The sequence below is a fragment of the Sturnira hondurensis genome, unplaced genomic scaffold, assembly GCF_014824575.4.
Source record: "Sturnira hondurensis isolate 20B ecotype Veracruz unplaced genomic scaffold, ASM1482457v3 Scaffold0015475, whole genome shotgun sequence".
NCBI lineage: Eukaryota > Metazoa > Chordata > Mammalia > Chiroptera > Phyllostomidae > Sturnira > Sturnira hondurensis.
Window position 1 is genome coordinate 1551612 of NW_028088106.1, and position 23351 is coordinate 1574962.

Sequence of the window (23351 nt, forward strand, 5' to 3'; positions counted from 1 at the left end):
AGAGGGGAAGGATTTACAGGAAAAAGTATAAAAAACACATGGACAAAAACCAGGGAGGGATGGAAATAGGAGAAGGAAAGATTGGATGGGTGGGCTGGGATGGGAATAAAAGACAGAAAACTGTACTTTAACAACAATTAAAATAAAAAAAATAATTTAAAAAATCACTAACCCCTTAAAAAAAGAAAAAAGAAATGAGTGTCCTTTTCTTTCATTTTAACAGGGAGCTGTTATTACAATTTAGTGGACACATGTGAAGCAGATAGCCTTGTTACTTTGCAAGGATGCTAGCCCAATAATCTTACTTTTCAAGGAATTGGAAAAGCTAGATCTTTAAAGGACATTTTCAGATTTTTATAAGGTTTAGTTTACTTGTGAAATTGAATATATTGAGGGACAGATTAAATATGTAAGCTACCAGTCTTTTCTCTGATTTTAGAAATGGTAGGAAAAAGTCAATAGACTCTATTCCCATTGCTCTTGGTTTGAAATCACTGAGTGACAAGTACCTGAATTACAATGTTATATGCTGTTGGTTGAGCTCATAATACAGAATATAAAATTCAGCTGAGCTAAGGTTGGCTTTGTTTTGTTTTCAAGGAAGGTTAAATAGTGAAAAGAACCAAAGACCATTGCCTGCCACACAGGAATTGGCTTCTTCACCATGGAATTACTCAGAAAGCTGATAGGCCTTGGAACTTCATTTGAATTTTCCTCTTTCTTTTTCCTGAACACTGAAATCACATAGAATTTTCAAGCTACCTTTTAAAAGATCCTAGACTTGAAGGCTTCACAATATCTTTATTTATTTTTTAATTACAGTTTACAGTCAGTATTATTTCATATTAGTTTCAGTTGCACAGCATACTAAGACAATCATACACTTTACAAAGTTTTTTCCCTAATATTTTCAGTACCCACCTGGCACCTTACACAGTTATTACAATGTTATCACCTATACTTTCTATGCTGTACTTTACATCCCCATGACTATTTTGCAAAATAAAACCAGCTCGAACATTTTTTACCATGTCAGTGGTTAAGCCACTCTGTTAAATAAGTCACTCTCCAGAGACTAAATTAAATATAGTGGAAAGTTGCTATATCACATTCCACATATATCTTCCAAATGTACAGAATCTACCACCATCTTTATTGGTTGTGTGTAGAAACTCATTTTGCTTAATCAAGAGTTTCCCAAAGCCAGAATTAATTTGTATGGCTAAGAAAGTTAAAAAAAAAAGGTCTCTGGTATTGCAAGGAACTTTAAAGCCAGCCTAAACTCAGTGACTCCTCTGGAAATTTGGTGTGATGATTACGTGTTCTTTAACAGTAGTTACTTTTGGAAATTAGTTCCATAGGTTTTCTCTGAATTTGAATATCTATTTTTTACCAACAGATTTACTCATGCGCCCTCTCACTTCAGTGAAGATACTTTACTTTTCTTTTTTGTGCCTTTTAAAAAAATTTCATCATTACTTTCCAGGAATGCTCGGGAACTAGAGTCCAGAGTCAAGTCAATTTTGAGAATCTTTTTGACTTGACTCTGGACTCTAGTTCCCAAGCATTCCTGAAAAGTAATGATGAATTTTTTTTAAAGGCACAAAAAAGAAAAGTAAAGTATCTTCACTGAAGTGAGAGGGTGCATGAGTAAATCTGTTGGTAAAAAATAGATGTTCAAATTCAGAGAAAACCTATGGAACTAATTTCCAAAAGTAACTACTGTTAAGAACACGTAATCATCACACCAAATTTCCAGAGGAGTCACTGAGTTTAGGCTGGCTTTGAAGTTCCTTGGGGAGAGAATCATAGGGGAAAAGGGGATGGACTCACATGAACAAGTATAAAGGACACATGGACAATAACTAAGGTGGGGGGCAGAAATGGGAGGGAGGTGGGGAGCACTGAGGGGAGCAGGGCTGGGAATATAAGACAGAAAACTGTACTTGAACAAGAATTAAATAAAAATAAAAATTAAAAACAAAACAAAATTTTGAGAATCTTTATAATACTGTATCAACTGATATGTTATAGATGTTAAAGATCTTTAAATTAAAAAAAAAAGTCAGGCACCAAACTATATTTGTTATGTTAAAGCTTTGGTATGTAAAAATATATACTAAAACCTTTATTTTACAACAAAACTTAGAGATGCTGATTGCTATATCTCACAATATTAGATATTAATAAAAATTTAATATCATGCAGTAACAGTAAGATTATTCAATTGTGCTATGAAACATTTATATACCCAACAGTTTTATTATCCTTATTCTTTTTTTAAGATTTTATTTATTTATCTTTTGAGTGGAAGGGAAAGAGAGAGGGAGAGAAATATCAACGTATGGTTGCCTCTCGTGAGTCCCCTGCTGGGAACTGGCCTGCAACCCAGGCATGTGCCCTGACTTGGAATCAAACCATGATCGTATGGTTCACAGGCCCCATGCTCAATCCACTGAGCTATACCAGTTGGGGCTATTATCCTTATTCTTAATAGTTTATGCTTACCTGAATATTTTAACCTATAATTTTAGATGTCATGTTTTGAGAAGTAGAGTTATCTGGGCACTTTTTGTATTATTAATTTATATCTTCACTTTGAATGTATAGTGCCTTATTAAGTTCTTATGTGTCTGCTGTGATTTTAGATTTGAAACCTTACATTCTAAAAATATTGTGTTTACTGAGGCCATTTGTTTGTTTTTCAAATTTTTTGATATGATTTAAAGATCTTTAAAGATTTTTAAAGATCTTTAAAGATAACATCTTTAAAGATTTTATTAGCCAGAATATTTATTATTTATTTAGTTACCTCATAAGAGCTCCAAAAAATATCTAGAGACAAGTCAGAAGATGACCCAAAGCCAGCACTTAGAGTAGAATGTGAACCTCTTCTGTATGTCAAAGAGAAAAGCCCTCAAAGGTCTCATTTGTAAGAGATTAATTAAAATCACAACAGAATGTTGCAGACCGCTCTGCCTGGTTCTAGGAATTGTATATGGACCCCTTGTGGCTAAGGGTGAGGGATGCCCTTTGGAGCACGAGCCACAGGAGACAAAGCTTGTCTCTGGTAGCAAACACTTCTTGTTTCCCCTCCCGGCCCCCAAAGCTTGGTTGGAAGTCAATGATGGGTAAGACACCTCACAGCAGGGGACAACCTAAGCCAGACTTGAACACTTGGGAGACATTCATAGAAGGTCTGGGGGTGGGGGGGCGGCTGCAACAAAGAGCAATGGACTCTTACCCCCTGGCTTTGACATAGCCCAAGTCCCCATGTCCTCTGGGAGAAGCACTTCCTGGCTCTAATCCCCTTAAGCCTGAATACCTGATGGGGAGAGGTGCAGCTCCTTGCCAGAGTGTGTCCTGGGGAAAAATCTAGCATCACAAAGACTTCCTGATAAACCTGTGAAACCTGCTCTGCTAAGAGTGTTTTCATTTATATGTTAAGGGTTCAAGCAGGAAACCCTAAAACTTTGCTCCTGACAGACTCTGACTCAGACTAAGGCTCAGATTTCTTTGAAATGTTATCTACTATTTGATCCTTGCCGCCCTGTATTCCTGCGTATTACAACCCAATAAAAGCCCCTGGAAGAGGGAGCTCAACACCTTTTTCCCCTGAGAAACTGACCACTGCTCATCGCCTTTTTCCTCTGGGAAAATGGCCACTTCTCCTCCCCAAGCAGATCACATCATATCTCTGTCATGATTACTCTCATCCATGGCAACTGAGGGGACTTGGAAGGAAAGTCACCCCTACAACAGAATATTTACACATTACTGTACTTGTTTTTAACCTTTTTCCTCATGTATGTAGCACTTAGAAAATTTCTGTGAGAGACAAGAAACAATATTTTTTTCTAATTATTAATATTTCTAACATAAAATTGAAAACACTAGAGCTATTAAACAATTTCTTAATAAAAATAAAAAGTAACATATAAATATGAACAGTGAAAGGACAGCAAACTCACAGTTATTAACAACCACACATAAAACAAAAGCAAACTAAGCGGACAGCTAAAACAGGAGTGGAGCCACAGACATGGAGATTACATGGGGGGTTAGCAACAGGGGAGTGGGAGAAAGAGAGGGGAAGAGAAGGTACAGAGAATAAGTAGCATAGACATTGGGGAGAAAATAGATGGGGAGGGCAAGAGTAATGTGGGAAATGTAGAAGCTAAAGAACTTATGATACATGGACATGAACTAAAGGGGGCAATGTGGGTGGGAAGGAGTGTGCAATGTGGAGGTGAATGAATGGGGGTAAATGGGACAATTGTAATGGCATAATCAATAAAATATATTTAAAAAAGTAAATATATATTCTCTTTATCATCATTGTAATGAATAAAGAAATAAAAATTACATAAAATTATAATTTCTCTCCTGCCTTCTTCCTTCTACCTGTCTTTCTCTCATTTCTACTTAAGAGATTCGTGCTCCTCCTGGTTGTTATGGACATGAATTTCAGTGCCATCCTGATGGAAATTGTATTCCTGATCTGTGGCGCTGTGATGGGGAAAAAGACTGTGAAGATGGTAGTGATGAAAAAAGCTGCAATGGTACCTTGCGATTGTGTGATCACAAAACCAAGTTCTCCTGTAGGAGTACAGGTAAGCAGAGCATTGGTTTCAGCATTTACGTTGAGCTTCTTGGATATAGAATTCTTCTAGCCCATCCTCAATCCACTTTTCACATTTGTGAAACGCATTCTTGTATTTCTTCTAAGAGGTGTGCTCACATTCTATATGTAACAACAATCACTAACATTTTATGTCTGTCACAGCTTTGAGAATGTTCTCTGCATGAACTTATTTCATTATGCCAATTTACAATGAGAAAACGGAGGCCCAGAGAAGGTTTTAACTTTCTCAAGTTGAAAAGGTCAAAAGAAGTTTTAACTTGCTTGTTCACAGAAACAGCACGGCAGAATTGGGATTTTAAACCAGGCAGTCAGGACTCAGACTCCATAATTTCAGTGTCCAGCAAGAGACCCACAGTGAAACCCATGGACAGCCTTCCTCTTCCCTTAATGAATTATCACGATAAAATTTAATTAAGATGATAAGAAAGGAAAGACAAAATTATATACATTTGTTTTCAACTGAATGTTATAATGCTGTTGCTGTATTCCATTAAGATGAAGTGATGATTTTTGCTCAAGCCACTGATTTGTTTTGAAGAGTTGCTAAGGCTTTTATTCCTTCTTTTTATGGAGGTATTCTATTATTATGACTTTTTCATTATATTTCTTAAAATAATAGGTTTACCTGAAATGATAAAGTAACTTACTTCCCTCTCTAAAGTAGATGATGAGTAGAAGAAGAGAGAAAAATGGATCTCAAATAACTATTGTGGTATAATCAGTGAAATAGTTAATATATCAAAATAATCCATGGCAATATTTTTATAGATTTCAGGATTATTCTTGAAAAATCTCTGAAGTATTTAATGTGAAATTGCATTTGAGTTACTTAATTATAAGTTTTAAGTAATTTATTTTACTGCCTATTAAGTATTTGAAGCAAAAGTTAAAACAGAAGTTATCACAGCTGTGATAAAGCAAATGCTCTGGAAAGCATATGGTCAATGGGCATTTAAAATTATAAAAATGAATAGTGTTTCTTTTCTTTTTTAATAGTTTATTTTTATTGTATTTTTTCTGTTACCATTTATCACACTTATACTCTTTCCACCTCCACTCACCATCTCCACCACCCTTCCTCCACCTGCAATCACCACACCATTGTCCTGTCCATGAGTTATTTTTCTTTTTTGTTTTTTTCCTCCACCCTCCATACCCCTTCCCCCATGAGCTGTCAGCATGCTCTACATCTAGGAGTATATTTCTATTTTGCTTGTCAGTTTAGTTCGTTCACTGGATTTCACATGTGAATGAAATCATATGGTATTTGTCTTTCTCTGACTAGCTTATTTCACTTAGTGTAATGAAAAAAAACATTATGCTGTTTCTTTTCTTAAATATATTTTCTGGTTACAATGATGCATTCAAATAAATAAAGAAATAATATAAGCTAACATGGACACAGATTAATAAATATTCCTGAGACCCATGTCTAGTGAGGAAGATGTGCTTCCAAAGTGGATATTTTTCCAACACTATTTTTCACAATTTTCTGACACCTTTCAGTTGTTAAATGAAGAGTCTTAGTTTAGGTTTATTGCTTAGAAGGATTGGACTTAAGTTTAGAAATTATCTTTTGGAATATATATTGAAAATAGATAAATAACATTAAATTAATGCATATTTGTCCATATAAATGTGTTTTTATTTAATAAGCTAATTCTAGTGTTAATAAGTCAATTATTTGACTCAGGTTAATGTTATTCTGAGCATATATAGAGCATACTTTTTCCTCATGTTGCTTCTGGCATTTGCTTGATTGGGTTAACGTTGCAATGTGTCAGATAAAAGCTTTTAACAATATGTAAGGAACTGGCAAGACTATAGTATAGAAAAATATAAACTGAGATGAAAAATACTCAGCTTAAAATGAGTGACTATGTTATCAATTTTAACAAATTTAGAGGTGAAATATAAAACCAAGCAGAAAGTTCTTCATGAAGAAATTATTAAAAACCTCATAACAAAGTAAGTATTAAAAGCTATATGTTAATAAAAACTGGTTTGACCATTCTATGGCAGACAATATGTAGGAACAAACAGAAATAATAAATAACAAGGTTAATTAAAGTTAGTAGAACATTTCAAATGTTTATAATTTATTTTATGTGTGTCTGCTGATATTTTGCAATGAACTCATGAAATAGCTTCCTATGAATATGACTCAAAAAAATCTGAAAAATAAAGCAAATGGCTGCTATAATAGGGGGGAAAAAACTTTCTCTTCTACTCATCTTAGATTTATTGGCTGGAGCTCTGTAAATTAGAGTCACAAAAGACATATTAACAAGAAAAACCCAGAAGTTCACTAACACATGTTTCATGCATGTGAGTGGGAGAACTCAATGACGAACTTCTCCAAGGGGTGGTTGGAACTTGCACTTACTTAGTATCTTAGCAAAGAAGAGTGAATTTGTAGAGAAGGGACAACACAAAAGAAAATGACTGAGTTTCTAGAGAATGCACTATGGGAAGGTAAATATATAATAAAACTGATGCAAGGTGAGGACTGGTTAACAACATTTATGCAGGTCACAGCACTTCACTTTCCATCTTCTTCATGGCTATAAAACTTCACTGGGAAAGAGATTTACATCACTCCTCATTTTTCAGAAGTTCAAGCTTTTATTCCGATATGGTAAGCTTTTGGAAGGCTTCGTACTTGAAGCATAAATTAGTGTAATTGTATGCTAACATGGCATATTTTGGGGATACAATATTTTGATCCCATATGCTGGCTATTTTTGGAAAATTGAGTTCTGAGAGAATTTAAGATTTAGATTATCCATTTAATAATGCTGTTATTAAAACATAAGATGTTTATAAACATCATCATATAAACCATGATCTTAACCATCTGCTTCTAATTTAATCTTTAATTTCAGTATAGTGAACCATGGTTTAGCAAACTATGCAAGGACTCGTAATTTACATTTAGTATGCATATTTATGTTAGACCTTTATGAGTATTACAGACACTAAAATAAACTATAAATAGAAGCATTGGATTAAAAATCTGTGCACATCTATAATCTCTTTGATATTTAAATTTTTACTATAATTAAATTCTCACTTTTACAAGCTAAAAGACCTTTCATCTACCCAAGAGGTTGAATCAGAGTTCATATTATTTTCAAAGATTTCTAAATGCTAACTTGAGTATTTAAAAGTTTTCAATGTAATCAACTTGTATATAAAGTAGTTTTTCTTTTATATACAACTTGCCATCTTATTAGTGTTAAAATATATACACATACTAATGTTTCTTTATTGCTATGAAGAAATGAATGGGAACTAAATTAAGTTAAAGTACAATACAATCATTATCATTTAATAGCTTCCACTCTCAAAGGATATATCTTTGATCAAGAATTATATTTCTCGCCCTGGCTGGTGCAGCTCAGTGGACTGAGCGCGGGCCTGTGAAGCAAAGGGTCACACGGGTTCGATTCCCAGTCAGGGCACATGCCTGGGTTGCAGGCCTGGTCCCCAGTAGGGGACACATGAGAGGCAACCACACATTGATGTTTCTTTCCCACTCTTTCTCCTTCCCTTCTCCTCTCTCTAAAAATAAATAAAATATTTTAAAAAAAAGAATTATATTTCTCAACTTCTAGTCTCTCACACTTCAGAGAAGCAGATTCCAGTTGTATTATAGTTGGTGAATCTGGAGAAGAAATCTCAAATCCACCCCTCATGGAAAAGAAATTCAGAAATGCCACTCTTAAGTTTGGGAAATGAAAAACATTAAGTAGTACGTAGCGATAGAAAGGTTATGGGATAAGTAATTCTACAGCTGTTGATAGGAATGTAAATGTGACCCATCCTGCCCATGTCTAGAAATTTATCTAAAGAAAAGCAGGAGTATATAAAAATATATGAATGAAGATTTTTATACAGTATTTTTTACTAACATAAAACAAGAAATAATGTATTGTCTATCAATAGGGGAATTAATAATTATAGCTAATTCACACAATAAACTACTTCAATGTCATTAAGAGGATTTAGGAAAAAATTAGTGTAAAGACAGAATTTTCAATTCACACTTTGAATCCCATCTCCACTGCTAAAAACACATAGAAGTGATAATAAAATATAACATAAAAAATGAGAGATATGTAGCCTTATTAATGAAATATAAGCAAAATATATATCTGATTAACATACATAAAACAATAAAAATAGTGAGCTACACTGACTGTAGATGTCTGTTTGGGTTGGATATGAAGGCCAGTAGAGATGAGTAGGTGATCAGATCTGTGGGTTACTGGGACATAAATTTGTCCCACATGAAGTTATGCACTGGAGCCAGGCTCATTGCTGGAAATCAGAAACCAGAATGGGACTCCTTTGCTTTTCAAAGAAGAATAAAACAAAACAAAATGAAACAAGTTCTTAAAAATTACTATTCTTGCTGCCTACTTGTGTGCGTAGAAAGAGGGGAGAACCTCTGGCAATTTAGAGACTAAATATAAATTTTAGGTTGTAGGTTCAATCTCCAGTCAGAGGACAAGCAAGAAACAACCAATGTTTTGTGTCTCTCCTTCTTTCACTCTCTCCCTTTATCTCTGCCCCTCTTTCTCTCTCTTTCTAAATTCTTTTTAAAAAGCCAACAAAATTAATCATTATAAGAATAGTGTGGGAAATGTAGAAGCTAAAGAACTTGTGACACATGGACATGAACGAAAGGGGGGTGGGGTGGGAGAGGGGTGTGCAGGGTGGAGGGGAGTGAAGGGGGGAAATGGAACAACTGTAATGGCATAATCAATAAAATATATTTAAAAATAGTTTACTCAAGATCAAATAAAAAATGAAATATAAGTCTTTAAAAAAATTAAAATATGTATGTTTTGGATTCTCAAAGAGAAAATTATAGAAAATAATATCCCTAAAATGAACTAGATGAAAGATACGTAGATAAGACATAGGTAATACAGAACTAGAAGAGATGACAACAGAAAAACTGGAAAAGGTAGAGAACAAGATGTATTAGATTGGAGAATGAGACAAATGAATGAGAAATTTTAAATAAATGTTCAACTGGACTCAGAGAAAGTGATTTGTAAAATAATAATACTTGGTTCACCTAGAAAGAATAGCAAAAAAATTAATTAATTAAAAATCAGTCAAAATACATGATTAGAAGACTTAAAAAAATCCTGTGATAGAATAGAGATATTAACAGGAAACACACACACACACACACACACACACAAACAAAAGTTGTCTTGAATTGAAGAACTTGCATCCTCATAAAAAAGTAAATTCAGACCTAAAACTCTATAAATCATTGTGAAATTACCAAACATCAAATATTGAAAGCACCAGAAAGAAAAAAAATAGAGGAAGGAGGCATTAAGAAATTCCAAGAGGTAATGAAATAATTAGGAGGTAAAGCAAAAACACTTTCAGTCTAGTATTCTATAGACTGCTAAAATACTATTCCAGATAATTTAGACATACAAACTATAAGACATTTTTCCACATAAATTCTTACTGAGAAAAATATTAGAGCAATACGATAATAGGACTTCGGACAGAAATAAGTTTAAGGACAAAAATAAAACATCAATAAAACTAAGAAAAACACATTTTAATGATAAAATGTAATCATCAGTAATGTTTTTTTCAGTCTTAAATCTTTTACATTAAAGAACATACTATCAAAGTTTAAACAACAAACATTATAGAAACCAGGCAATAAGAAAGTGTTATTAGGGGCAACATTTTATTCACTCTTTTAGCCCAGCAATTTTCAACAGGTGCAGTGAGGCAGTTTGAAACCAGGCAACGCCTGACTCTTTAGTCAGGGGCCCTGACCTCTTTTTCCTCAGACTGTCAGGCAAAAAAATGATAATAGCTTTCAATTATAAGTGAATAGCTTATAAGTGAATCAAATAGCTTTGATATTTGATTAAAGCTATTAATAGCTTTAATAGCTTTTAATAGCTATTAAAAACTATTAAATAGCTTTTAATAGCTTTCCAATATAAGTGAATCAAAATTATACTTATTTTTTATCAAATTGGCAAAAAATATAATGTATTTTTGGTGTGTCACCGAATTTTAGTAATTAGATGATGTGTCCCATGAGATGGAAAAGGTTCAAAATTGATGGTTTAGCCCATGGAAAATTAGTGGAAGAAAAATTAAAGAAGGCTGTACAAGGCCTAAATAACTAATGTTTAAATCAAACTAATAAAGATATAACTCTATTCTTAGAAGGTAAAATTCTTCTTTTACAAGACTTATGAAATGTTTTTAAACGGTCATGTATTGTCACAGTCAGCTTCCATAAATTTCAAGAAGTACAATAGAAATAATAGCCTTGGCTGGTGTAGCTCAGTGGATTGAGCATGGGCCTGCAAACCAAAGGGTTGCTGGTTCGATTCCCAGTCTAGGGCACATGCCTGGATTGCAGTCCTTGTCCCCAGGAGGGGCCCTCTGAGAGGCAACCATACATTAATGTTTCTCTCCCTGTCTTTCTCCTTCCCTTCCCTTCCTTCTAAAAATAAATAAATAAAATCTTTAAAAAAAGAAAGTAATAATAAAGGCAAAATTCCTAGATCATAGTATCATAAATAAAATAATTATGAAGAGTAAATAATAATAAAATAAAACACTCTTCATTTTGATTCTAGTAGTTTGCCATCTTTATTTAGAATTAAAACAAAAATAATAATGTTAAAAAGTTTTGTCCAAAATTAAATGTAATTAAACTCAATTTACAAAACTGTAAGAAATGTAAACAAACACTCAAATAATTTTTATTCATGAAACATATTTCTAGCATTATAAAGATTAAAAAATTTCTGTAAGAACTACTGAGATACCCATATTTGCATTAAGAAATTGTTAAACATTAAAATAAATTACTGAAGAGTATATAACAAAGATAATACCCATCCATTTTTCTTAAGCTTTCCTATATTTTTTAATTCTCTTGCAATCAGATTGAGACCAAGTGACTAGTTCTAGCCAATGGGCTATGAGTAAAATTGACTATGTCACTTCCATGCCAACTCAGTTAAACTATAGTGAGCATTCTTCTCATTTTTTTTTCTCCTGGTCCAGTGACCTCTTAAACAATGGATGTAGAGGGTATATGTATGAGTTGGAGAAGGCCACTTGACTTTATAAAATTTTATGCGAGTAAGTAATGAAGCTTAATTGAGTTAGGCCACCAGATTTCAAGGTTTGTTACTTCTGCGTGGCATACCCTAATTAAGGCAACATCTAACTCAAAAAGCTATAAAATAACAAACCAAACCAAAGGAAAACAGAAATACAGAGAGATAAGAAAGAAAAATCAGAGGGGAGGGGGTTGTGGCGGACTTGAAGAACCAAAGAACATATATGCACATATGCAAAGCCCATGGACACAAAAAACAATATAGTGAAGGCTGAGAGGGTTTTGGTGAAGGAGGAAAAGGGGAGAGGAATGGGGGACACGTGTATCAGTGTCAATAATTAATTAAATAGATAGATAGATAGATAGATAGATAGATACTACATGAATAGAATGTTCTGATTAGGAAAAAAAGAAAGAAAAATCACATGAGTTGAAAGTTCCAGAACTAGGTTTTTGAAAGAATAACTAAAATTGCAAATATATTAACTTACCTAATTTAAAAAAAAAGAAAACTAGAGTATATAAAATGAGAATAGGAAAATAATCACAGATGCCAAAGAAATTATAAAAATCAAACTATGTGGCATCATAGAAATGAACTTAAAATTCTGTATTAATAAAAATTATGTGCTTAAAAATGTAAATTTCCAAAAATAATTGTGGAAGAAAAATAGGCAATTTATTTTATAAAAATAGAAAAATAATGAATAAAACCTATCTCCTCTCACCATTCCACAAAAAGTTTCCCAATCAATTGAGAAGTTCTACCAACTGTTTAAGAAACATTATTGCCATTACATTTTATCTCTTCTAAATCATTTGAAAGGAATAAAAGCTTTTAAGTTATTTTATAAACAACATACTCATAATACTGGTTTCACAACCCTAAAAGTCAGCACCTCCCATGCATGCAAAGATAACAGAAAATCTATAGCTACCATAATTCTAGATAAAATGTGAGGAAATTCAGCAATATAATCAAAGACTAATTCACCATGAAAAAGTACCCTTTTTCAAACCAAGAATAGCCTAAAACTAGAGAAGAGCAATAATATAGAATATTATAGAGAGCTAATACAGAATAAGATGGGAGGAATATTTGCACAATGGATTACAAATAATAAATGCCCTAACATATAAAAGCTCTTTGTATCATTTTTTAATTTTCATTTTTATTTTTTTTAATTTAAATTGTTGTTCCAGTACAGTTTTCTGTCTTTTACTCCCATCCGAACCCACCTACCCAGTTCTCCTCCCTCCCTCCCATTTTCACCCCCCACCCCTGTTTTTGTCCATGTGTCCTTTGTACTTGTTCCAGAGGGAAGAGGGGAGAGAATTTCAGGGGAAAATAAGGGTTTACAGCAACATGTATCATTTTTTTAAAAGACAAACAACCCATATAAAAGTGGACAAAGTTCATAGAAAAAGAAATACAAAAAGCTCTTAGACATGTCAAAAGACCATCAATCCCACTTGTAAGAGAAAGAAAACACCATAGTGAGACTCCATTTTTTGGTAAACATGCATGGTATAATCATAAATAAAATACCTTGCAGTAATTTTAAAGACTGGGAATCACTACAGTATACTGACATGAACATTTCTCTGTGATTAAGTGTTGAGTGAAAAGTAAAAAAATGATTTAGCATAATATGTAATATTTTTCAATAAATAATAAATATATTTCTAAAAGGAATCACAAGCAACTGTTGTTAATGTGCACCTCTGAATAGAGGGGAAGGGTACTTAGAGAAAAGGAGTGAGAAGGAGCTACTTGTACAGTCTCCTCTTTTGATTGCCTGTCTTTCCGAGAGTGATGATAGATTGATACGGAGCCCATGCACCATCCACTTTACATTCCATTGGGAAAAGCAATATGTATTTGATCAAGTCTGGTCTCAGATTAGGATTAAGAATTAAGGATAATGTGGTCTTTAGCAAAAGAATGTGACAAAACTAACTGATGCACTTGGATTTAACTCTGACAAGTGATTTCATAAACATTGTGTTCTGTTCTGATCCTGCAGGTAATGAAAATCCACTGTGAGCTTCTGTGAATGGCAAAGTATTATACTTTTTCTGTGTTTAGATAGTTTTCTTTTCCTTTCATTATTATGTTGGTAAATAAAAAGTGGAATTGTGAATTTAATAATTGCTAAAATCAATCTGGATAATTAGAACTAAAAATATCCTACAATGGAATAGTGATTTTTTTAGAATTACATGATAAATTGTGTATGAAGAATTTCTGAACACAGCACTATTTTTTCCTTCCTGTAATGAACGCTATGGAATACTTTTATTTATTTCTGACAAAATAATATGGAGAGCTCTCCATTGCCAATGTGCTGTAAAGATAATAGAATACTTTGCATATTGCTTCTTATGAGCATGTATATTTCTCTTTTGATTCTTCCCAGAGGCAGTTTTAAACCCCTTTCTGCATGCTTTATTCTTCTCTCCCTTCAAACCTGTCTCTAAGGAAGAGTACTCTCCCCACGTTGCCCAGAGGGCTCTTCTGTAGCTATTGATCCTGTGACCTTCTACTTTCTCTGGGACCTTAGTCACTCTTCCTACTTATGTCTTCAGTTTCATTCTCCACACTAATTTTTCTCCTGCTTTATAAATATAAGTAGTCTGATAACTTAAAATAACATTTAAAAATTGTATTAGCTTTCCCTGTCTTCCTTCTTCCCTTCATTAAATCACCATGCATACTGTACCAATACGCCTTTATCTCTCACTCATTTCCTTACCATTTGTAATCTAACATCCACTCCCTACCTTTTATGGGAATGGCTGTTTCAGTGGTTAGCAGGAATGATGAGTCCATACTTGTCTTTTTCTTGAGCCCTGCTCTGCCATTCAGTAATTATGTGAGTTCACATAAATTATTGAACCTCTTTATGTTTCAACTTCCTGGTTTGTAAATTATAGGTGATAATAATAACCAATAGAAAGTATAAAAAGTGCCTAGAATGTAGTATAAACTTAATGAATGATAGATATTTTGGGTGACAAATGCAGTACTCTGACTTCTTTCTCTGGAGCACACTCCTCTCCTTAAAACATTTTCTTTTTTGCCCAGTTTTATTGAGTAATAAATCTTCACATCACTCTATGAGTTTAAGGTACACAGCACAAGTTTGAATCACATATGTTGTGAAATGATTATATTCTCATACAGATAGAAGAAAAAAAACATATCTCCTTGTGATGAAAACTTTTGGGATCTACTCTCCAAACATTCCTATATATCATATAGCAGTTTAACTACAGTCATTATGATCTTATAACCAGAATTTTGTACATTTTGACCACTTCCTCCAATTCCTCTTCTCCTCACCTCCCACCTCTGATAACAACTTTGGTGGGATTTTTTTAAATCCCGTGGATAATTGAAACCTTAACAATATTTTGTTTTTCTCTGACTCACTTAATTTAGTTAGCATAATGCCTTCCAGGTTTAATCATGTAAATGGTAGGATTTCCTAATTTTTTATGGCTGAGTAATATTGTATTATATATATATACCAGCAGTCCCCAACTTTTTTGGCACTAAGCATTGGTTTCATGGAAGACAATTTTTCCATGAACTGGGGTGGTGTGGGGGTGGGGGAAGAGAGGAGAGAGGAGAAGGGATGTGGAGCCCAGGTAGTAATTCCACTGGTCTCCACAGACTGGGAGAAGGGAGGTTGGGCACCCCTGATATATAACACAATTTCTTGGTTTACTCATTGATGGACACTTAGGTAGTTTCCATGTCTTGCCTTTTGTAAATAATGTTGCTATGCACATAGAGTTACAGATATCTTTTCAAGTTAATGTTTTCATTTTCTTTGGATATATTTGCAGAAGTGGAATTGCTGGATCATGTGAAATTTCTAGTTTCATTTTTTTTGAGGAACTTCCATAGTGTTTTTCATAATGACTACACCAAATTTACAATCCCAGTAACTGTGCAAGTGTTTCCTTTTCTCCATATCCATGCCAGCATTCATTATCCTTTATCTTTTTGTTGATGGCCATTCTAACAGGTGTGATGTATCTCCTTGTAGTTTTAATTTGTATACCTCTAATCACTATTGATGTGGAACATCTTCTCATGTACCTGTTGGCTATTTGTACATCTTTTTTGGGGAAAATCTCTTCAGGTCTTCTGTCCCCCTTTTTAGTTGTTTATTACTCTTTATTTATTTTTAATAGTGAATTGGATATTGATAATAGGGGCAAGGGGGAGGGTTTTCAGGAACACTATGAGGGATATATGGAGAAAACCAAGGGTATGGAATCAGAGGAGGGAGGTGGGGTTGGCTGGGGTAGGGGGAAGGGGTGGGGGAAAATGCTGATGACTATACTTGAACAATAATAAAAAATAGTTGTATTTTCACTTTGTTGATGCTCTCGTTTGCTATGTAAAAGGTTTTTCATTTGGTGTAGGCTCACTTGTTATTTTTTATTTTGTCACTTATGCTTTAGATGTGATTTCTAAAAATTCAGTACCAAGACTCATGTCAAGAAGCTTTTTTCCTATGTTTTCTTCTAGGAGTTGCAGAGCTCCAGGTCTTACACTTAAGTCTTCAATACATATTGAGTTATTTTTTTTGAGTGTTGAAAATTAACATTCAAGTTTTATCCTTTTATATGTAAATATTCAATTTTCACAGAACCACTTACTGAAGAGAATGTCTCTTTTTGCATTGAGTATTTTTAGCTCCCTAGTCAACTATTAGTTGACCATGTATGCTTGGGTTTATTTTAGGGCTCCCAAGTCTGTCCCACTGATGTATTGACCTATTTTTATGTCAGTACCATATTGTTTTAATTACTACAGCTTTATTGTATAACTTAACCAGGAAGTGTGGTGCCTTCTTCTTTATTCTTTTTTCTCAACATTTCTTGGGCTAATTGTGTTATTTTGTCATTCCAGATATGTCTTAGGAGTGTTTATTTTTCTATTTTTGTAAAATAGGCTATTGGAATCCTTATAGGGGTTGCATCAACTCTCATAGATGGCTTTGGATAGTACTGACACTTTAACAGTATCAATTCTTCTACTCCATGAAGGTGGAATACCTTTCTATTTATTTATGTCTTCTTTGATTTCCATCATCAGTACCTTGTAGTTTTCAAAGTAGACATACTTCATTTTGTTGATTAACTTTATTCCTATGTATTTCATTGATTTTGATGCTATTGTAAATGGAACTGATTTCTTTTTTCAATATTTTCATCACTAGCATAGTAATCTTTTCATATTATAAATTATTTTTTAATTTATTTAATTATTGTTCAAGTACAGTTTTCTGTCTATTACTCCCATCCCATCCCACCTCCCCTGTACTCTCCCCCTCCCTCCCATTCCCACCCTTCTCAGTTGTTGTCCATGTATCCTTTATATATGTTCCTCTAAATCTCTCCCTTATTTCCCCTGAAATTCTGTCCCCTCTCCCCTCTGGTCACTGTCCCCCTGTTCTCTATTTCAGTGTCTTTGGTTATATTTTGCTTGCTTGTTTATTTTATTGTTTAGCTTCCTGTTAAAGGTGAGGTCATATGGTATTTGTTCTTCAACAACTGGCTTATTTCACTCAGCATAATGCTTTCCCGTTCCATCCATGCTGTTGCAAAAGATAGGAGTTCCTTCTTTCTTTCTGCTGCATAGAATTCCATTGTGTAAATGTACCATAGTTTTTTGATCCATTCATTTACTGACGGGCACCTAGGTTGCTTCGAACTCTTGGCTGTTGTAAATTGTGCTGCTATGAACATTGGGGTGCATATGTTCTTCAAGATTGGTGTTTTAGGGTTCTTAGGATACAATCCTAGCAGTGAAATTGCTGGGTCAAAAGGCAGGTCCAATTTTAGTTTTCTGAGAAAATTCCATACTGTTTTCCATAATGGTTGTACCAATCTGCAAAACCCCTAACAGTGGACCAGAGTCCCCTTTTCCCCACACCCTCTCTAACATTTGTTGTTTATTGCTTTGTTTATGATAGCCATTCTCACTGGTATAAAGTGGTATCTCATTGTGGTTTTAATTTGCATCTCTCTGATAGCAATTATAATAGACTGTCTTCTTTATCCACTCACCATTTAGATTTATTTAAAATTTTTTTGTTTCTTTCCCTTTTTCCCTCTACTTCTTCCTTTTATTTAAAAATACATGTTGAGCCCTGGCTGATGTAGCTCAGTGGTTTGAGTGTGGGCCTGCGAACTACATGATCTCAGTTCGATTCCCAGTCAGGGCACATGCCTAGGTTGCAGGCCAGTTCCCAGCAGGGGACTTATGAGAGGCAACCATACATCGATATTTATCTCCTTCTCTCCTCCCCTTCCCCTTTAAAGATAAATAAATAAAATCTTTTAAAAAAATAAAAAATAAATAAAAATACATGTTGAACACATGTGTTAGGTGTTGCTTAGAATTTCTCTTAATTTCTTTCTTTTGCTTTTTCTCATCTTTCTATAAGGTATTTATAACAATCTTTTCTGTTCCCAAAGTTTCAACTATCATCTCCGAGTACATGTCTCCCAAATATCTGTCACAAAAAATGGTCCCATGTTTCAAACCTAGTTTTTCCAATGTTGTGCTAAATATTCTTCTTTCCCCCCAAAGACAGAAATTCTCCCTCATTTTAAATTTTTGTTATAAACAGCTTTGATTCCCTTAACATGCAGATTTAAAGCAGAAAGCACTTTTTGACACACCTAACTTGTAATCAGTTTCCAGGTGTTACTAACTTTATCTCTGCAATTTATCTAACTAACATCACTCACCTCATTCTTTCTGCTCATATATCATAGCCTAAGTTTAACCCTGCATTGTGAATTACCAATCAACATTTTATTAACTGTGTCCCTAAACCATCTCATTATTGCTTCTGGAACAAATTCAACTCTCTCCCATCTTTATACATTTACATAAGAATTGCATTTTATAAGTGGGTTAAACTCCGCAAAAATAGCTCAAACTGCCTGTGTTCAAATTTACCATTGTAAATCATCTATAAAATTCAATAAACATAGTTCTGTGTATATAGTCCTAATGAAAATGCGTACTTACATTATTACAAAAATAATGTTTAGCACAAAATAAAGTATACACATAAAAAATAGAATTTTATAGTTGATCCACTCAAAAATGGAAGAGAAATAAATTATGGAAGAGTTCATTTACTTCCACCATCTATGCCCTCACACATATCCACTAAGGAATAGGACTAATTACCATGCTATTTCTTTCACACAATGTTATCTTCTCTCTTTTTCTGATTTATTTCCTCTTTTATTTTCACAGAGAGTATATATTTCAATGTTAAAACAATAGAGGCACAAATTATATGCACACACACACACATATGTATAGCTTTTCTTGTGCTCATATGTGATACCTTTAAAAAACTTTTAAAATCCCTTTCCAAATAACATCTCAGTAAATCCAATCTCAAATTTTTTGATTTCTTTAAAATTTAATTATTGTTCAAGTACAGTTTTCTGTCTTATATTCCCAGTCCTGCCCATCCCCCACCAGTGCTCCCCACCTCCCTCCCGTTTCCACACCCCTTAGTTGTTGTCCATGTGTCCTTTTACTAGTTCCTGTAAATCCTTCCCCTGTTTCCCCTGAAATTCCCTCCCCTCTCCCCTCTGGTCATTTTTTAAAATTATACATATCTTTTACCTCTGTGAAATTTCATAGCACTCTGTGATGATATATTGCTTCTATTATTTTATATGCTTAATATTAGAATGCCTGTCACTACTAGACTAATTGCTCCATGGGGTCAGGAATTTGTTTTTTCTATCTTTCTACATTTTTTAACAGGTAAGCAAGCAATTAACACTCAATGAACACTGGCTGAAATGAATTGAAATCAGACATTATTAGAGAAATAAATATGTATGTGGCATTAAATGTTAGTAGTATAAAAATAAAGTATTGCAATTCATAGGTCATTTTAAATGCAATTTAAAAAGACATTATAAATATATTATTGAGTAAAATATCATATTTTTATTATTAACTGTTAGTTGTACCCCAGAAGAGAAATTATCCTATTAAAGCACGTGTAGTCTCTTGAGACAAAATCAAGTCAAATAGTTTATAAAATGATAAATTTATTTTTAATATCCAATCAATTTAATAGAGAAAAGATCATATAAATTTATTTTGGAAAAGCAACATATTTTCTACAGATATCTAGAATCACTTAATTTTCCCAGAGTTGTGGACTTTGTGGTGACTTTTAATGTAAACTGTATGTTTTAAGGTAACACAGAGCAAAGCAGTGCTTACAAGGTCTTGTGTGTGTTTGTACACACAATTGTACTAGCTGCCATAATACCAACATGCCTATTTTTGTGGTTTTTGCCCTTGTTATTTGCCCATTCTCATTCTTTTTTGCTCAAAGGGTGAAATTACAGTTCCCATAAGGGTCTCACATACCTAGTTATCAGGTTGAAAACATCATTATAAATAAATCAGAAAATATTACATAGAACTCAACTTGTTAATATATACCTAATATTATTTTCAACATGTTGTATATTTTTAAAGAATTAGTAAAGGCAAAGTAATTTAGTTGGTTATTTCAACTTATATTTGCACATTTAAAATATTTATTTTTAAAAAATATTGGATATTTTCAATTTCTATAACACATTTTAAATATTATTAACCTTTATTTTATTTTAATAATAAGATTTTGACATAATTCTCAAGTTCCTTATATATAAATGAGGAACATTAAAGAATAAAATCTATAATAATTCTTCCTTAAGATGTTATGACAAAAGACTTGATTATATAAGAATTTGTCTTGATGTGAATCAATAAAGATTAACATTCTTTAAGCATATTTGTTAAGTTCATTTGCTTTGGGGTTTTACCCAATTAATGGTCATGGATTAGAAATATGATTACATTTATTATGCCTGGTGTACCCTCTTACCTACATTTTTGTGAGAATTAAAACCAAACAAATAAGAAAAAGAGAAGCAATTAAGCTTAAAACATACCCTGAAAAATCAATGGGAGGAAGAAGCCATTTAAACTTGTAAAGTTCTTTTAAACTATGTGTCCATATTTATTCATATCTGTTAACATTATCTGCATTGGTGTTTTCTTTTTCTTTTAAGCATATTTTATTGATTATGCTATTACAGTTGTCCCATTTTTTCTCTCCTTTATTCCCCTTGTCCCTGCACCCTGCCTCCCACGAGCATTCCTCCCCCTTAATTCATGTCCATGGGTCATACATACAAGTTCTTGGCTTTTCTATTATTAGTCATTTGAGTAAGATTTTTCTCTTTACCTTTTCCAAGCAGTATTTAGGTCAGGGATGGAAAATAGTTGTTATTACTATTCTGATTCTAAAAGATTGATAGTGATTCATGAATGAGTTTGTAGAAACAACTCTAAGATCATTCTGAAGTCATTGGTCAAGAATGTCAAGATGTCTAGTAAAAAAAAAAGTTATTTCTTGATTTACTGAACTGTAAATGGAAATTGCTATATTATCCTTGAACTCTTCTTTCATTTTATTATCCTTGTGAATGTCTCCATACAATGTAATACTCTAGTATTGGATACAAGGTATCATATTTTAAACTACAATTATGATCTTCTCTTGCTAATTAAATTATTAGCTCATTGGTAACATAGATGGAAATTATCATTTCCAGTATTTCCTAAAGTCCCTAGGAAAGTATAAGGCACAAAGTAACCTGAATATTAAATTTTCATAATGTACCTGTAGAAACTGTCAGACTTATGGCATATGTGCATATATTTTATCACCATGGTTTTAAAAATAACCTAGTATTTTTTGGGAAAAGTTATGTTTTCACGGTAGAATGAAAATAAACTTGCACAAAATGATCCAATGGAAAATCCCTCTCTCTCCTACTTTGGTTCCAGTACCTCAAGTCTTCCTAACTAGTGGCAATCATTTTTAACTATTTTCTGTGTTGTCCTCCAGAAAGAATTTGTGTATAAAGAATACTATCCATATATTTATATTGATAAATATATGAAAATAGAGTCATGATTACTAGTAAAGAGACAAATCTCTCTAACATATAAGAAAGTCTATCATACACTCAGTTTTATGGCTTTTTTGTTGAGATGTTTTGTAGATTGTTTATATTAATTTATGCAGAATTATCTCATTCTTTTTCACTCAAGCATATAATTTCAATGTATAGATACATTGTAATTGACATTACCACTCTTGCAAATTATAATTTGTGTTGCTACTGATCTTTTACCAATATATTCAAAGCAGTGGCTCGTATCCTATATACACATCTTTATGAATTTGTGCAAATATATTAATAAAAATATTCCAAAAATCTAAAATAAAAATTACTGTAATGAATAGTTAATGCATTTTTTTGCTAGATTTCCTAACAATGCCTTACAGACAGATCACCCCAATTTTCAGTATCCTAACTTTGGGGTTGTTTCTTACACACTTGTCAAATCTGTTTGTATTATCTATTTTTTTTTATCTTAAGTTATCTGATAAAGAAAAATGGTATCTAATTGCTGTTTTACTTTATTTTTTAACTGAAAGATATTTTGAACATCTTGTATATATAAGCCATTATTGATTTATTGTGTATCTTGAACTTTGCTTATTGGGTTATTTTCTTATTAATATATAAGAGCCCTTTTCATTTTAAATAAAAATGCCCCTCTGTTAAATATAATATTTTTTGGTTTATTGATCATCTGTATATGGATTTGATTGTTGCAATGTAAAATCAAAAATATTCATTAAATCAAGTTATCAATTGTCCTTTATGCTTTCTGGGATTGTGTAATGACAATTTTAAGTTTTTATTTTAATATCTATGTTATTCAAGATTTTTTTGCTTATTGTTATTATTTTAAAATACCTCTTAATCCTTGGACAAAGCCAAAGTGGGGCAGTATTGAGAGCGGAGATGAGGATGGGTGGGATGGGGGGAAGTGGTGGCAGTAAAATTGAGACAACTCTACTTAAACAACAATAAAAATAAAATAAAATACCTCTTTAATCTATTTAGTATTTATTTTGGTGAAAAAATCAAGTGATGATTCAGCTTTACCTTTTTCTCCAGATATCTAGTCAATGAATCTTACCTCATTAATTTTATAATTAATTTTCCTACCTTTTGAATAGCTGGGTTTGTTTTGTATTTTAAAACCATATACATAAAAAGTTGGTTTCTGATGTTTCTATGTTGTTGAATTATTGATATGCTTATTGATGATCTACTATAAAACATTTTACTGCTTCATTAAAATATTTCTAAATACTTGGCATATACAGTATCATTTTTGACTTAATGATATTTGCAGTTTCATTTTCTTAAGTTTAGAATAAACTTATACTATTATATTAATATTGATACTATTTTATTTGGTATTGTATTAACTTGGAGAAAAAGGTAGTATTTTTACAGTATAAATCTTCCTCTTTAAGACCAAACTATATCTTTAAATAATACTCTTTTTTTGTGTGTGTGTGGGTGGAGGTTTCTTTGTAGGCTTTAGAATTTTCTTTATATAAATTCTCTATAGTTCTT

The 23351-nt window shown here is 32.8% G+C and overlaps 1 protein-coding gene across 1 annotated transcript in view; it reads left to right on the forward strand.

Annotated features, from left to right (window-relative positions):
- The window catches only part of LRP1B (LDL receptor related protein 1B), a gene marked incomplete at its 3' end in the record, with an annotated part of 1343287 nt that overhangs the window by 817441 nt on the left and 502495 nt on the right, over positions 1–23351 (forward strand). The window contains exon 22 of the mRNA XM_037064526.1: positions 4431–4613. Within this exon, the coding sequence (XP_036920421.1) occupies positions 4431–4613 (183 nt within the window). The remainder of the gene's footprint in view (positions 1–4430; positions 4614–23351) is intronic.